Source organism: Mustela nivalis (genome assembly GCF_964662115.1).
Source record: "Mustela nivalis genome assembly, chromosome: 7".
NCBI lineage: Eukaryota > Metazoa > Chordata > Mammalia > Carnivora > Mustelidae > Mustela > Mustela nivalis.
In genome coordinates this window covers 60632796-60651329 of record NC_139026.1, presented here as the reverse complement: position 1 = coordinate 60651329, position 18534 = coordinate 60632796, and the positions used below count along the sequence as shown (strand labels likewise).

The following is an 18534-nucleotide window of genomic DNA, read 5'->3' as shown; positions in this document are numbered from 1 at the left end:
TCACCCCCCTCACTCCCATCCCATATCCACAACCCTTGTAATATGATTTCCAATTCTTCCCTCAAAAGATGGGAATCCAGGGGCACATGTAGCTCCGTTCATTAAGCATCCTACTCAGGTCACGCTCTCAGGATCTAGGAACTGAGCCCCATGCCAGGCTCTGCACTCAGTGAGGAGTCTGCTTCAGATTCTCTCTCTCCCTCTCCCTGCTGCTCTCTCTCTCAAAAATATAAATAAAATCTTAAAAATATAAATATATGGGAGTCTATTACTCCACTCCTTGAATCTGAGCTTGACTTTGTGACTTTCTTTGGCCAAAAGAAAGCAGTGGAAGTGACACTGTCCCAATTCTGAGCCCAGGCCTCAGGAAACCTGGCATACTCTGCTCGCTCACCTGGAACTTGCCTTTACCACAAAGGCAAGCCTGGGCAAGCCTACTGGAGGATGTGAGAGCAACAAAAGATAGCCCAGTCATTCCCACCACCCTAGACCAGTCAAAATCAGCAAAATTTCCTACCTGACCCACAGCTAAGAGTAAATCCAACAGCAGCAAGATGAATTGCTCAGCCAACAGAGGAATATGTGCAAAAATAATATAATATACAGTTATTGTCTTAAGCCACTAAATTTTTAGATGGCTGTTATACAGCAATAACTGATACATAAGAATAATTAAGCATAACTATTCAACTGAGATAATCTATTACATCTCTTCTCAGGTTTTTGAGGAACTGAAGCCAAAAATTGTGCAATATTTTAATTTCAGGGTTTTCTACAATGAGCTTTAAAAGTAGACTAGGCAGGAACTGTTATATACAAAAAGGATTTAGAACCCCATCAAAGGATTTTACTTCTCCTACCAATATTTCTCCTTATTTTCAACTTAGAGTTTCTTTTGCAGCCCCACTGAGAAAGGAATAGCAGATGAACTGATAATCATTCATATTAGAACAGCAAGGCTGATCTGACACTGTAAAACTCGGGATTATTAGGTAAATGTTCAAAATGACCTGGGAGTCCTCTGTGAAAGAAAGAAGTAAGTAGTTGATTTCCTTGTCCTTTTATCATTCTTTTCTGAAATACAGAAACTTCTCAGTGTGAATAGTTTCTGAGAAACTTACCTATTCTTCCAAGTTCAATAAGGTTTTCATTTCTTGTCTGCCTACTGTCTCTTATCTCCTCCAAAATTTTAAGTACTAAGTTTTTGAAAATAGATATAATATGTACACATTCTACCTGCTCCCCCTCCCCCCAATTCATCTGGGTAAGCATAAAAGGTTTAGTGACTTGAACTGGACCAGGCCTGTCCTGCTTTCTACCCTGTGGGGTTGTTCTAAGAATCAAGCAAGAGGGAGGGAGAGGAAAGAGTTCAGAAAGAATGTGACCTTGCTTGGCTCCCCGCCCACAGTTCTTAGTCCCAGCCTACTCCAGCCATTCCTGGCCATGGGCTTGGCCTGTGCCAGCCAACAGTGCGTGCCTGAGAGTGCCTGTTTTCCAGTACCTTTGCAGAGCCTGAGTATTAATACATTTTAAATATTTCAAACCTAACATTTACACAGGTGTGATGCCAATTTTTTTTTTTAAAGATTTTATTTATTTATCTGTCATTGAAAAAGAAACCAGAGTGAGCACAGGCAGACAGAGTGGCAGGCAGAGGGAGAAGCAGGCTCCCTGCCAAGCAAGGAGCCCGATGCGGGACTCGATCCCAGGACGGTGGGATCATGACCTGAGCCGAGGGCAGCCGCTTAACCAACTGAGCCACCCAGGCATCCCTGATCCCAATTTTTTAATTCCTTTTTATTAATGACAAGGATTTTAGTTCTTTTACTTCTACATCCTTCATCCGTGCTTTTCTACAGATAATTTATTCTACAGCTAAAATCATTTTTTGAAAAAAATTCATTAAAAATATTTTTAAAAAACAGCAACATCTATATTCAAAATTGCCTTTTCAGTCACTCCTGGGTATACTATATTATATACTGTCTTTACCATTCTCTCCTTTTAATTCATTTCTGCTTGCCTATGTGAGAGTTCCTAATGTTACAGTGTCTTAAATTCTTCATTACCCTGGAGAATATATTCAAGCTAGGTCCCGCTTTTTTTATCTGTTGCCCTGGACAATAGCTACTTACTCTTTAAAGAAAGTCTTCCTTTGTGCCACCAGGCACTTCACAAATAAACTGATTTCTAATTCCTAAATCACAGAGCTTTCCTAAGTAGAACACAACATTTTAATAAACCAAATATGTATATTTTAAATGTACACTATACCATCCCTAACACTTTTTATTACACATATTAGGAAGTGTTGGTGAAGTTTCTACCTTCAAGGGGTTTAAAATCTACCCAGGATGAACACTTAAAATGATGTTTCTGAACCACTATTAGTAGATCATGCATCTTAAGTTGCTTCCCAGCATAAATAACACTGAAATGTATTCTCTATTTACCCAATGTTATGAACTTACACAAATATCCATGTGAATTAAAATTTAAAAAATAAACATCCATGTATTTCGCACCTATCCCAAGTTTTACAGCTTTTCAAAGTTTACATAAATTACCTCATAACATCATAGGCCTATGTAACAGGTAAGGTAAGAAGGAACTGGTACAAAACAGGATTAAGAAATTTTCTCAAATATGGCTAAGAGAAGTAATAGAGCCAAGGTCTGGTCCATGCTACTTTCTACTTCTATAGAGTATTAACTGCCCATAGATCTACAAGTTATATCCACAGTGGTCACAGAAAGCAGCACATTCCTCTTGGCAAATCTAACTAGTTGATAAAGGGCCTAACTCTCATTGTGCTCTGAACTTGTGGTTTTCTAGGTGGATACACATGAGACGTCCACTGGGTTTTGGGAAACAATATTTAGCACCCCTATGTACATTAACTTTTAAATCATAAGAAAAATAAGCTTTACTAATGTGTAAGACATAAACTGACAGCAATACATGTATAATTTATAAATATACAATGGGGTGTACAATCAAAAACTTTTTACCTGTAGAGTACACGACCAAAATATTTTGGAGATCTCTACTAAGCTAACTGGCTCAGACATCAAAAATATAAATAAATATATGACAGAACAGAAAAAAAAAGAAAAAATACACAGAAGAGGCAATTTACAAAAGACATTCAAACTGTCAACAAATCAAGGAAAAGATGCCAAGCATAGCCAAAACCAAGAACATACAAATTCAAGCAAGATACCATTTTGTCCATTAGATTAGTCGAAACCTTAAGTCTGGTAATACCAAATCCTGGCACGAATAAGAGACAGAATAATCCCATACACTGCCTGGAGTGAGGAGAAATGATAAAAACTTTTTGGAGGAGAGTTGGACTAACTGTAAACCACGAGTAGTAAAACCATTCATTTGGATGTGACTATCAGATGGCCCCAGTAGATGGCCCAACTCCCAATTCCCAAAGGCATTCAGGAATGGGACGTACTCGTACTTTGGGCTTTCTAATGCATTATGCAGTCAGTTTGGCACAAAGTGTCCACATTTTATCACTTTCTTATTTTTTGTATGACTCCATGGACTTAGTGAAAAACTGGTTTTTCATTAATTTTGAAGCATGCATTTTAATAATTTCAATATTCAGACCCTATTTATGATGTACAGCAGGATTTTACAGTATTTATCAAAAGCTAAAATACACACATAGCCTAATCCGGCTATTTCCCACTTAACAAACATTTTCTAAAAATAACTGCAAATAAGCACAAAGTTTAAATATGAGTATGTTCACTACACACTTGTAGAAATTGAGAAAAAAAAAAAATTAAAAACCTAAGTGTCCAACAATAGGGGTATGGCCAAATAATCAAAGTATATTTTGTAGCTACTGAAAGAACAGTGCTGAATTAATACCTACTAATATGAAAAGACCCAAGATATTTATTAAATAGAAAGTACATATAGTATAATCTCATTTTTAAGTACAATCTCAATTTTGCCTATATATCACACGTGAATACAAAGAAAAGGAAGTACACTACAGGGTGGGAGGGAGAAGTATAAAAGGAGACTCTGCACACCATATCAGAGGAATAACAGTTTCCTTTAAGTCTCCCTTAGAATGCAGAGTGCTATAGTGCTTACTTGGAAATACTGCCCCTGATAATTAGTCCGAAGAGGTCAAGTTGACAACTCAGACAAGCACTTACAATCTCCCCCCACACAAACCCACATGCAAACACATATAGGTGAGGCATCTGTATCTGCCTATCATTATCTTATACTATACCAACTGTATTAATTGTCAATATGAAACAAGGATGAACAAAAGCTTAAGACTCAATTTACTCAAGCACTCAAATGTTTTTAAACGATTCAGCCTCACACACAAGCTTGTGAATTGCTTTAATTTTTTAGATTTATAGCTTTATGATATAAATTCACAGACATTAAAAGATGGTAAATACAACCAGTATACCCACCTCCTCAGCTAAGCCCTTACAAATATCACTAGCTTAGTGTAATAGGCTTTCCTACTGATCCAGGAGTTCCAAATACAGTGCTTCAAAGTGCCATTGCTCATCAATTAAAAGCTACAATCCTAGTTGTACTTCCATCTCTGGTAATCTATTACATCAATGATCTGCAATGGCCATACCTACTGCAGTCACAGGCTTGTCTAGTCCTCTCTCACACTTTTGATTTTGGTCTTGGTTTGTGACTTGCTTTGACCAACAGGACATGAGCAAGCACGATGTACGCAAATGTTTCTAAGTGCTTGAACATGAGGGCTTGTCCTCTTGAAAAGATCCCCTTTAGAAACCAGCTGCCATGAAGCACCTGGGTGGTTAGGCGGTTAAGGGTCCAACTCTTGATTCTGGCTCAGGTCATGATCTCATAACAGGTTCCATGCTGAGCATGCTCGCTCTCTCTCTGCCCCTCCCCTCAGCTCGTGCACACACTCACATGTTCTCATTCTCTCTCTCTCTCAAAATAAAATAAAATAAAATAAAATAAGGGCACCTAGGTGGCTCAGTTGTTAAGTGTCTGGCTTGGGCTCTGGTCATGATCCCAGGATCCTGGGATCAAGCCCCGCCTCGGGCTCCCTGCTTAGCAGGAAGACTGCTTCTCCCTCTCCCACTTCCCCTGCTTGTGTTCCCTCTCTCTATGTCTCTGTCAAATAAATAAAATCTTAAAAAACAAAATAAAATAAAATAAGCCAGCCATGTTATAATACTCATATTATAAAGAAATTCTAGATAAACCAGTAAGTGATGAGAGGCCAGGAGGAGAGAGACACTGGATATTCCAGCCACAACCTAATTCCAGCTGAATGTGTCTGCACGTGTGACCTCAGTTATACCACACCAAGAACAGAAGAATGCTATAGCTGAGCCCAGTCACCCAGAGGAAGGACAAACTATAAATTATTACTGTTTTAAGCTACTAAGATTTGGGGTGGTTGGTTATATAGCAAAAAATAACTGGAAAACTAATCCCTGTTCTAAACCATCTGTATCACTAACAACAATCCATGTAGATTCTCTGTCAGTTACCTTTAAATTTCATCTGTCCAATCAAGTGTGTTAACTGCAGGTGAGGGAGAAATGGGGGCACTTCTATACACTCTCACATACTGCAGGAGAGAACATAAATGTGTACAAATCTTCTACAGTGAAACTTGGCAAAATGTTAAGGTACTAAACCTTTTAAAAAGGTCACATTCTTTCCCAATAATTCCAAATCTAGGAATTCTGTAGAGACTGGGTGATTTTTCCCCAATCCCCTTTGCTCACGACAGCCAGTAAGCTTGTTTTTTACTGTGTCTTTTTCAGAATTCAACACTTGCACTCCATTCTCCCAGATCTAGGCCTAACCCATCCTGCTTACCTTTTCAATTACTCCCTCTGCAAGGTATGGCTTAAAGCTTCCCTGATGATCACTGACACTCTCACTTCTTGGAATTCTGCAGATGCTCAGGCTCACTGCCTTCCTGGCTCTGCAAACGTTGCACTATATAAGGGAGAAGGAGCAGACCTCTAATCTTGTCGTCTTTCACACCCCGGTTTCCTATGGTGAATTGGACCTTTCTCTCTAATCACATGGTTTCGGAGAGGCTTGCCAACGGTAATTTTGGCTGCAGCCAAGGACAGAAAATTACTGAAGACCAGAGGGCCAGTCTTTGCTCCAGGAAATGGGCACGTGATCTAAGGTGGTCAAAGTCCTGTCCAAGATTTTTTTTTTTAATTTGGTAATGGATAAAAAACCTTACCTTTTGGGATAAAAAAACCTGAAAGACTATAATTTGGGCCTGAAGCACAATTTTTCTGGTTAAGTGGAAAGAAGATTTTCAAAGTGAAGAAAGGTAAGAGCTTTAAAGAATTCATTTGTATCACTCCTGGAGTTAATGTGGAAAATAGTTTGCTTTTCCTTATACTATTGGCTTTGGGTCACTGACGTTTGCAACAATAAGAATCCTGACTAGATGACAAGTGAAAAGTGGAAAAATGCTCTGGGATGTCCAAATTTGGATAAAGACTTGCTTTTCTTTTCTTTCTTTCTTTTTTTTTTTTTTTTTTTTACAATTTGTAACAGATCTTCATTTCAAACATCTAATTGTCTATTATGTGCCGAATGTGGGAAACATAAAGACTATCATGACTTCAAAGAGTTGAGTGCTTCTGAAGTTACTGGCCACGTGGAGAATAATTCCCAAATAGCTGAGAGGCTACTCCTAAGTGACCAAGGAGTTCTCCAACTGGCTCTAAAACTTCCATCATCTGTACCTCCTAAGGACCACTCTGTAGGTCTCTCAGGTTTCTAGGATCCACTGATGTCTGTGTATTAAAGATTTGGTCTACATTCACTTTACCCATACTAGGAGAACAGCATAGACCTCAAGATCTCCCCTGCTCCCTAGAAGCCATATGGGCCTGAACTGTGAAAGTTTCTAAATGGGAATGCCAAGGCTGGGGCAATATCTAGATTTCAGCTGCCTTCTGCGAGGCGTCTCAGGTTCCTGCATTATCTTGGCTTTGTCATGGATCAGGTTTACAATCAGGCCTCTAAGCAGATCCTTTCTGTTTCACCAAGAATCACAAAAAGCAAATGCACAAATGATTTACTAATTCTTGTTGGGATAAATGTCACATGGAGAGAATATCTAAATTTCACAAGGAGGCAAGCACAGACTTAGACTGACTGTCATCATCAAAGTTCAATCAACAAATATTTACTGAGGAACTACTATGAGAGGGCTTAGGCCACAAGACTAAAAATACAGCAGTGAACAAGACTGCTTTTCATGAAACTTACTTACCATACAGAGTATGATCATACAGGTATTTAACAAGCACTGCTTTGATTCTAACATGTACTTTTTAAATATAGGGTTTCTGAAATAAGGATGGAGAGGTTTATTTAATATGGTCGTGGCGCTCTCTTTTCCCCCTGGAAAGCTGCTACTAAATCAATGGTAACTGATAATCACTGGCAGCTTAAAAGAAACATGGTAATTATACAATTCTATATTTAATCATCATCTTGTTAAATGCTAAGAACGAAAAATATAAGGAGAGAATCTGACAGGGACCAGAATTTGCTCTAGAAGGGCTCCGTTAGCTCCCCAAAATTTCCTCATAGCACAGTAGTCAGAATGACCCTTTCAAAGGGTGAAGCCGGATCACGGGCCTCCTCTGCTGAGACCTGCAGGGGGGCACCCTACTTCCCTAAGTAATTGCCGATTACACCAACCAGAGACATCCCCAAACAACGACCCGTTAACTTCTCTGATTTCAACTTTCTTCCCATACTCATTCCTCATCATTTCTCTCCTGATACACTGAAACCTGTTCCGTTATTTTCTTACAGCATTTGCATATTCATACATACCATAAAAAGTACTTATTTACTAAAGCTTACTTTGATATTCTGTCCCCCACCCGTCCCATTCCACAGAAGGACAGTTTTCTGGTCTATTTTGTTTAGTGATAGATCTCAATCACTAAGGCACACATAGGGGTTCAAAACGTGTCGAGAGAATCAGAATGTATCTGTGAACAACTAATGGGAAGACCCTGCCACTGGGACTGAAATAATCATCAAAACCAGGTGGTGAAGCCTTATTCTCTATTATTTAGTGGAGGATAACTTCCTCCTGCAGTTTTTCTCCTTTTACTCAATTTCCAAACCACACCAATCCCACCCCAAGTCTTCAGATACAGCAGAACTTTCCCTCAGGTTATGATCCAGTTGCAAGCACCAGATGCTACTTATTCTTTATTTTTCAGATGATTTTGTACCACTTTGTTCTGATCCACTCTGGGAATTCCACCACTGAACTTTCAGAAGCAGACTTATTCCTCACGTTTGTGAGAAAGTCCTCTTCTAGTAACCCTCATGTTGCACCAAGTCTGCTCACTGTATCTGGTTAAAGTGGCCTGCATACTTCCCAGAGTTTATTACAGTCTACGACTATGTACTTGGTGATTATTTTATTATGGTCTCTCCCACAAAATAACGTGTATGCTCCTTAAGAGCAAGGTTCATGTCTGTCCTTCACAAAGCCTATAGCACCTGGCATGCACAAAATACTCTCTAAGAACTTGCTAAATGAATAATGGGACCAACACAACATTTCTGTACAACATGTATAGTCTAGTTAACTAGATAACTGAAACAGGATTTTCTAGGGAGAGTGGGTTGTGTTTCTTGTTTGTGAAGAAGAAACAGAAGCTATTGTTGGGGGAGTTCTTTGGAAAGGCCAATTTTAGCCACCTAAAATGCTATGTCCTCTCAACCAGCTCAGAGACTAGCACATGATCAACACTTCCACCCAGAGTTCTCCCCTCCCCCCCACCTACTCCCTTATTCTGGTCAAGGGAACCAATCAATCACAAAGGCTTTGAGTGGTTTTTGACCTCTTTTTCTGTCAACCTCCTAGCTCAGCAAGACTCCTAAAGCCTGTCAACTCCTCTTTAATATCATTAATCAATGGCCTTCCTTTCCATTCCCGCTACTACCAACTTGGTACAACCAACTCTCAGATTACTATAGCAACAGATCTAGCACTGGTCTCCTGGATTCCAGGTTTGCCCCTTTCTAATCCATCCTGCCTATATTAAAACCTTCACTTAACATGATAATGCTATATCCCAAAAAATCTGCAACAGCAAGCTAGAAAATAAACATCTCAGCCTGACATTCCAAGGCCTGACACAATACAGCTCCAAACAGCATCCCAGTGTTTTCTGTGCTGACATCACTCACCAACACGTAGTTCTCACTAGTAATCACACACATTAAACACCTACCCAGACTCCAATTTATCCTATCAGCCATTTATATCAACCCATCAGAATTCCGTCTATACACTTAAATCTAGCTCAACTCCCACATCTTCCTTTAAGCCTCTCCCGGACCACCTGGCTTCATTTGACTCTTCCTCCCAGGCTTTCTTGTAACACTGACAGACAACTAGGATCTTTTTTTTTTACCCCATTAACTCCAATTTACATATACATATATACATGTAACTTTACAAATTTAACTCCAACTTACACCGAGCTGTTATAGAAAAGTAAAAAGGTCACGGGAGAGGTACATTCATCAACAAATGCTAAGAAACCCTTTATTTCTCCTGGATAAAGGTGGCTCTGCAGGGATGTTTACATCTGCCCAGTCTCCAGGGCCTCCAGCTCTCACTCTTCTAACCAATTTCTTTACTTTTCTACTGCTCATTTTGCCCCTTCCTAAATACATACCAGAGCTTTGAGAGTTAAAAAAACTAAAACGGTCTACCACATTGAGGGGAAAAACATTTAAGAAATACAAAAAGGGTTCTCAAAACCCTTTTTTAAGACCTAGGACCTAGGACTAAGTTCATGTTTCCCCCACCAGCTCCCTTTAAGATTTTATTTATTTATCTGAGAAAGAGAAAGAATGAGAGAGACAGACAGCATGAGAGGGAGGAGAGGTAGAGGAAGACACAGACTCCCTGCTGAGCAGGGTGGCGGATATGGGACTTGATCCTGGGACTCCAGGATCATGACCTGAGCCCAAGGCAGGTGCTTAACCAACTGAGCCACCCAGGCAGACTACCATCTCTCTCTTTTAACATAGTGCCTGTTTTTTCCTTGAAATTCTTTGAAGGTTGAAATCATAGTTCATAGTTGCGTTGTACCTAAAGAATTACCATAAACTGCTTCACGCATGTAAGAATCATATACTATAATCTAAAACACTGTTATGAATATAAAAAAGAAATATAATATCCATGAATTGTTCTAAGCATTATACGGCTATCCCCAATTATAATATTAGGGTATTAATGTACCCACCAATTTTAAATATCAAATATATAGTAGTACATTCTAAGATTCTTGGTGGCAGTTATGTCATATTCCCTATCTCTGCTCATAGTTCAAAATGTGATTATCTATGAAGAAACAACATATTTTTCTTCACTTGCAATCTTAAATGGCTATGTCAAGCCAGAATTCCCCTCGCTGCAGGTTGGTTTGAAATTCCAAGCACACATTAGATCTGACTATCGCAGATACTGAAAAGAAACTTCATTAGTCAAAAATCAAACACTGCTCTATTTGCATATCCAAGAAAAAGTTCAATTTTCAGAACTTAAAATTTTAGGTCAAGAAAAAAAGCAATATGAAATTATAACCTCACAAAATCTACACACTACTTTTATTACCCTGCAAAGACTTTTTGATTCCCAATTCTGCTGCATGAGACAATGACCTTTAAATAATCAGAACAAAGTTTCTCATTGCTCAGAGAGCATTGTTTTAAGATTTGCTTGTTACTTTAAGTTAACCGTCTTAAAGCTTTGAAGCACAAAGGGATAGTCAATGACACATCCATTTTAAGCTACCATGACCTGTCATTACAGAGTCATTAAACAGTATTTTCAAGGAGTAAGCAGAAAGCTTTGTAACTTTCAAATATATTAAGACTAATCTCTGTATTTCATAAGCTAAATTATTTGGATATTTAAAGCTATACTTCATAAATTATAAAACCCACTGATAATTTTCTGCATTCTTCCTAAAGATAAATATGAATTATTATGAATATGTTAATATGAATTAACATATTGTATCTATGTGTTTTTATACAGACACTATAATTTCTAAGCTGGCTAGCTTAAGGTATACAGGAAAAAAGGGTAGCTCAGTGGGTTGAGCCACTGCCTTAGGCTCAGGTCATGATCTCAGGGTCCTAGGATCCAGTCCCGCATTGGGCTCTCTGCTCAGTGGGGAGCCTGCTTCCCTCTCTCTCTCTCTGCCTGCCTCTCTGCCTACTTGTGATCTCTGTCTTTCAAATAAACAAATAAAATCTTTAAAAAAAAAAGTGTGCCTGGGTGGCTCAGTCGGTTAAGCAGCTGCCTTCGGCTCAGGTCATGATCCTGGAGTCCTGGGATAGAGCCCCCCACATCAGGCTCCTTGCTCAGCAGGGAGGATGCTTCTCCCCCACCTGCCACTCCCCCTGCTTGTGCTTGTTCTCTCTCTTTCTCTGTCAAATAAATAAATAAAATCTTTTAAAAAAAGTATACAGGAAAAACACTTCTGTCAGAAAAAATTATTTATCTTTATGATAAATAATTTTCAAATATTAACATGTTTTGGACAAATGCATTTAAAGTAAAATATATTCTCTGTATTATATATTCTTTTACCTAATTGTAAACTTTTATTAAGAAACCAATTTCAAAAATTCTATAAACTGATTATCCAATTCAAATCTATACAACTCTAACTCTGATCAGGTCCTGTGTTGACAAGAGCACTATTAACCGTTCCCACGCAGCTCTCCAGGGAAGGTATGTTACAAAGCACAACACGCAGCAACAGAAAGAAAGCACACACAGCTCTAGTACTACACACTTCATATTTATCTATGGTTATCTATACAAAGTTTAAAATAGTTGGCACCACAGGAAAGCTAAGCATCTTTCCATATTTCCTGTAACATGTCTTCTTGGCCCTTGAGTTCATCATTTTGTAGACTACTACAAATTCCCAAAATATTATAAAATCCAGAGTAATTTAAAAATGGGATGGAATTCAGAACTTGCCATTTCCAGCCAGCCTAATTTAAAGGCATGAAGACTGAGCTCCAAGGTCTTTAAGAAGGTCAAGACACAGCTAACTACTACGACTTACCCCCACTTCAATCCTCTTTCATCTTACCACCACCACAGATTCAATGATCAATACCAAAGTATTATACAAAAATAGTTTTTGGCAGTGTGCCATTTTGAACCACCACCACTATTTGTTCAGAAGAGAAATAATCTGAGAGCTACATGTACCTTTGGGCACAAAAGTAGAAACTCAAGTTCTTTAGGTCCTTCTTCTTGCTAAGGGAACCTCCCAGGAACACCAGATTAGGAATAGCAGGAGGGTCAACATATCTTTTATCGATCTATCTTCTCTCCTCCCATGAGAACAAAACCTACCCTGTTCACTGTATCACATCCTTTCTTATAATTTGATCAATAACCTCCTTTCTTCATCTAAGAAAGAACCAATGATGAGAAATACATCCACCAACATTAATCACTTGCCTACTTCAGACTCCTATCCTTTCTTCTCTGAGCATTGTAAATATAGTTCCTGTTCCTGCTGTTTCTCATCTTGCTGTCTTTGCAGCCTGTAAGTTCCAAAGGCATGTTTCTGTTGTTTTATTATGTGGTGTGACAATGGAAATAGTAATTCTTCTGACCACTTTCACGTTTAAAATGAGATTCAGACATGGCAATATATGCAAAAGCTCTTGGTAAACTGCAAAATTTAAGACAAAAGTAGTGCCCCTATCATATGAGAATGAAAAAGCATCCCTAATTGCTCATATACAAGTAAGCAAAAAATTTCTAGGAAATTATGGCCCTCATTAGTGATTTAACTAATCTTAAAAGAAATTAGTCTGATACATTCAAAAAGAAAAAAAAGTAGCACCTCCCATTCAGCAAATCATACACTTGTCAATAATTTTACTGCAAGAAGTTTAATGAGCGATATATTTCTCTATCATACTCAATTTTACAACAAATTTTACTTTCATAATATAAATTATTACTATTTTCACACACAATTATTGGCTGACTATTAATATCACGATTAAAACCCAATAATTTAAAACCGTCATCAGAAATAAAGTAAAATTATTATAGCTTTTGTAATATTGTCCTCATTTTCTTGAGAAATTTAATTGGGCATGACAGTCAAAGAAGATTCTAATTTGTTTAAGTCAACATAAAAGAAAAATCTAATAAAAATGGCTAGTAGAACAAAATTCAGGCTTTCAAAAGGCTCAGTTCTGAAATAAAAAATTTTCAGCCCACACAGAACATTTTCTACTATTGAATAAACGTTCATCTAAGAATGTACACATTCACAGGAATTAAAATATTGCTGAGAATTACAGTGTTACTCCTATTCTTATAAGATTAACTAGCCTTAATGTACAGTAAAACTACTGGATAAAAATAAATGAACTCTATAAAAAAAAATTTCTTCAGAAATATCAAGACTACCTCCAAAAAAATGCCCTTTTCCTGACAATACAACTTCACTTTAATACAGAATGAAAATAGCCACTAGGAAAATACCTGATGACGCTGCACTTTACTTATCCCTTTATTTTTTAGGCCATCTAATAATGTACAGCACAATCTCCAAATTAAAGATGTAACTGAAAATTATCCAAAGAACCACAGCATGAAATCCTCCATGCCTGGATCTTACTTCTGCCTTCTTTCTATATCCAAATGCAATCATTCCTTCTTTCTATAACCAAATGCAATATAAATAGTCCTTGACATTTTACATAAATATTCTGAAAAATTTTAAAACTATACAGGTAATTATAATTTAATGGAATTATGGTGTGATCTTAAAAATATCACTTAGTAAAATACTTATTGGGCCCAATGAAATAAAGGTGGCTTTAGCTGGGTATCTGTTATTATTAATAAACTATGGACATCTCAACCAAATCTTTTATTTAAGCATTCTTTTCAAGCTTCAGTTCCTTAAAATTAAAGAAAAAATTTTAAAACAAGCTCTTAAGTTAATAGTTTCTAATTTAAAATGAAGATAAAACCACTTTTATTTTCCCCCTGGGAGGTAAAAAATTTTCCTGCATACTGTTGACCTCAAGCATTGTATTTGTCTCCAAGTACCACCAAGTGAACCCAGAACAGAAATTAATTCAATGTCTTTAGAATTAAAAGTCAGGACTGACTGGTCATCTCTCCTTTGTAAGCTCTAGTGAAAGCCTTTTATTCAATCACAACCAACCATAAAACATCTGTATTTTAAAGACTTAGACATATTTAAATAAACTAAGGCAAATTACAATGCTCCAACAGATGTTTGTGAAATAATTAGTATTTATTTGTTGGTTTTTACTTTCAACTCTGTCATTGTTCATCCAACTGTAACCTAGCTTCACATCACTTTTACTTCTTATTAACAGCTGTGAACAGAATTCACTTTAAAAGAAAAAAAATATGGTAACATGCTGAAGACCAAATACTGTAATACCCTATCACCTAGGACCAAACATGTAATTGTGACCATCAATGATCTAATTTCCAAATGCATGTATGTCCAGGCAAATAACATAAGAAAACTATGAGTGTTATCTCTTCTCTCAAAATTACAACACTATATAAAGTCAGTATTATTTGATAGACCTTAAAAAATTATGAGCATATCTAGAGATACAACTATTCAACTAAAGATTAATTACAACATTCAAATCAGCAAGAAAAAAAATCATAATTAAAAAACTCACTTTATATAGTATCTTGCACCTTCAAAAGTATATGCTTCTTCCCAGCCAGTAGGCAAATCTAAAAAATATACATTTTACAGTTAGTATTACTTCAATGGGATAGCAAAATAAGTTTCAATACATTTTACTTATTCATTTTCATCATCAGTTATTTCCATTTATTATGTAAATTTCTAAAAAAAAAAAAAAAGATGTTGAATTGGTAACAAAACTCATAGTGAACAAAATCGTTTTGGAAAAATGGAGATTCAAATTAAAAGCCACCAGAAAAGAATGAACAATATTAGAGATTATTTTACATGATTATATACTTTAATGATCAATGAAAAGGAACTACTACTCTCTGGCATCCCAAAAAAAGCAAGGGAAGCCTTCTAATCCTAGGTAAAATACTCATGATGGCTGGCCAAAAAAAGCAAAAAAACCCAAAAACCCACCAAACCCTGCATTAAAGGCAACACCTGCTTCTTCTTAGGTATAAGTGTGTTTATTTAAGACCATACCTTTCAGCTACATAAATGAATCCATCCAGGAAGTGTCACCGATGAGAAAGAACTTCCTAAGTATTTAATTACCGGACAAGAGTTCTGATATCACATACTCTATACATGTATGTTTCTACAGATTAGTCTTAAATGTGTGAAGTTACAGGTGAATGACTGTCATTGTCTATGTTATACATTGCAAATGACAAATGGCTTCGATTTAAACATAATATCTGAAATGAAAACCAGGGATGTGTGTCTAAAACCACAAAGTCAAAAAGCATACCAAACCAGGAAAAAAACAAAACAAAACAAACGATAATCATGTTTTAAAAATTAATGTGAAATCAAAAAAAGAATAAAATTTCTATGTAGTGTGAATGTTCTCAAATCTGTGGGGGTAAACAGGATACAAATTCATATCACACATAACCAAAATAAGCATGAAATAATTCCACAAGATGATTAGGCTAAATAATTTAAATACCATATTGTCCTTTGTGAAATAAGTTTATTATCCATAAGGCAAAAAGGCCTTATGAGAGTTGAAATATATATGCAAAACATTTTAAGGTGCATATTGAAGTCAGAGACTGCAGAGGGGAGTTAAGAAATATGACAGTGTATTAGTCAGAAATGTCTTAAAAATGTAACCTCACCATGCTTGCTTTCCCTTTCCTCCTCCACCTTTTTGCAAATTTGGAAATTAGTCACTTCAGTGAACTCCAGAATTTAATAGAGAAGGCAGGCTTGTTCCATATCCTGGCCCCTCTGAGAGAGTCCCAGAATCTCAGAGTTGGAGAGAAAGTATCCCAGAGGGCAGCTCTGAAGGACTGCTGAAGCCAGCCTCCCCTCCGACCCGAACGGTTCTCGAGCCTCTCCCAGGACGAGACCCAGAGGCCGGCCAGTGAGAGAACACATGTTACATTTCAAAGACAAACAAGTTTTCACGAATGTAAACAAAGAGCGCCCAAAGAAAGCCAGACCAGCCGGGAGGCTCCAGTCCACCTTTCTGCGGCTCAGCTCCTGCTCGGCATGGCAACCAGCGGGCCCAGGCTCCGGGGAGATGTGCCTCCCCGCCGACCCTCTCCGACGAGGGCCCAACTGCGAGGCACCCCCTCGCATCCCAACCGCCTGCGGGCGGTCTGTGCAACCTCCGGGCTGCTGCCGGGGACCGGGAGTCTCGCTGGCCGGCAGCTGCGGCTGCAAATACGTCCTCGGGGTCCGGCGGCGGCGCCGGTGGCAGGAGAGAGAGCGCTACTGTCACACAGAGACTCGCAGCACCCCCGAACTCCTCTCCTCCTCCTCCTCAGTCACCTCCCTACAAGTCCCACCTAAGGGGAGGAGGAAGCCGCACGGCTGCAAGCAGCTGTCCGAGGAACAGGGAGGCGATGTGGACACCCTGACCCCGGCGGACGAGGGCCAGGGTCCCGGGCTGCACCGAGGGGAGTGGGCAAGGACTTCCTAAAGGTTGAGAGGGGGGGAGATCGGGCGCGGGGGTGCTGGCGGAAGGACTGAGGAGCAGCCGCGAGAGGAAGCACCCGGGGTCTCGAATTCCCGGGAGGGGGGGGGGGGTCGGCCACCCTGGGGGCGTCGGGGGTCCAGGTAGGGAAGGGGGAGGGGGCCCGGGAGGAGGGCTCCGTTCTCCAAGTGGCGATGAAAGGCGAAGGAGAGAGCAGCGTTCAGACTCCAGAGAAGTCCGGCGGCGGGGCCCCCGCTGCCCCTGTACCTGCGGCCGCCCCCGCCGGCCTCCGCCCCACCGCGCCGCCTCCCGGGGACAGCGGCCGGGGGTAGGTCGCGGGGCGGCGGGCTGCCGGGGCGCTGCCGCCTCCTCCCGGCGGCGCCCAACTCCGCTCGGGCCCGGCCGCGCTCAGCGTTACCTGCGCTCTGCCGCCGGTGCCCGGTAACCACGGCCTCGCCGGTGACGGGGTGCAGCCAGGTGGTGCTCTTCGCCTCCTCGCTGCAGGGATGAGAAAAGGGGCAAACACCGGGCGTGAGAGGGGGCTCCGGGGGAGCCGGAGGGGCTGGAGCGGCGCGCACCCGGCGCCCTCCTCGCCTCCCGCCGGCCTCCCGCACCGCCCGGGCCCCCCGCGCCGCGCCCCTCTTTACTTGATGAAGAAGACTCGGCCGCCCCTGGTGATCCCGTAAGTCCAGGAGCGGGGTAGGGAGCAGATCCACTCCAGGTTCAGATCCGCCGCCATGTCTGATCCCCAGCCGCCGCCGCCGCCTTCTCCTGCCTGCCGCCGCGGCTGCCGAGGGAGGAGGGAGCGAGCGAGCGACGAGCGGAGGGAGCGCGGGGAGCGCGGAGCGAGCGCGGCCGGAGCGCGCCTCCCCGGCCCGGCGCGCCCCCGCGCGCGCCCTACCCCCTCGGGCGGCGCCCGCCCCGCCAGCCCCGCCAGCCCCGCCGCCCCGGCTGGGTCGGGCCCGCGTCGCCGCCCCTCCGCATCCTCCGCGGCCGCCCGCCAGCCGCCCCGCGGCGCGCTCGGGGGATGGGCGAGCCAGACCCCTCCCTCACGCCCCTCCCGCGCGGCCCTCACCCCGCCCAACAAAGGTTCCGGGATCGATTGGGGGAAAAAAAAAAAAAAACCGCGTCCTGCCCCTAGGGCTTTGCCCGAAGGCTTCCCAGCCTGGAGCGGGAGTCACCGGGAGGATAATCCCTGCGCCCCAGATTGCTCTGTCTTTTAGAACAACAGCAACCCGGCCGCTGGGCGTTGTTTTTTAGAGCTATTGGGTATCAGAGGTTTTTTCAAAAAAATGTATATCGCTTTAAAATAGAAAACTGTTTTATGAAAGCACACGGAAGGTTTTTCCTGTTTGTGTTTTGTGTGCCAGATATCAAAGGTTTGGCTAGTTACCGTGGGCCCATGAAATAGGAGTAGACTCAGACTTGACAAAACAAGTTTACCTCTTCTTAGGCCCCTTACATCATATGATGTTTTATAAAATAAAACCTTGACTTTTTCTATTATTTTTTCTTTAAAGTTTCGCTTATTATCAATCTGAATTTCCCCTGTCTCCTATCTCCTATAAATTACAATGATAGCCCAACTTTATAGTCTTTGCGACAGTGCACATTTTAAAATCCCCACAACAACCCTATAGATTCTATAATTAATCCCCATTTTACAGATGCAAAAAATGGAAGTTTAAAGAAACAATAACTTGCCCAAGGTCACAGTAGTGACAAAGCTTGAATTCAAACTAGCTCTAGTATTTAAAAAGTCTGTTTGTATAGCCACATTGCTGTACTTAA

General features: G+C 40.5%; 1 protein-coding gene across 19 annotated transcripts in view; it reads right to left on the bottom strand.

Moving 5' to 3' along the window:
* Nucleotides 1-17677, bottom strand: part of PLEKHA5 (pleckstrin homology domain containing A5) — a 237422-nt gene extending 219745 nt beyond the window's left edge. For 6 of the 19 annotated variants that reach the window (XM_082740613.1, XM_082740612.1, XM_082740629.1 and 3 more), the window contains exons 1-3: nt 17391-17660; nt 17162-17241; nt 14797-14854 (exon numbers count right to left, since the gene is read on the bottom strand). In XM_082740613.1, the coding sequence (XP_082596739.1) occupies nt 14797-14854; nt 17162-17241; nt 17391-17482 (230 nt within the window). In that variant the 5' untranslated portion in view covers nt 17483-17660. Of the gene's footprint in view, nt 1-14796; nt 14855-17161; nt 17242-17390 lie in introns of all 19 variants that reach the window. The other 13 variants (XM_082740627.1, XM_082740622.1, XM_082740626.1 and 10 more) reach the window with 8 other exon arrangements.
* Nucleotides 17678-18534: the final 857 nt, after the last annotated feature.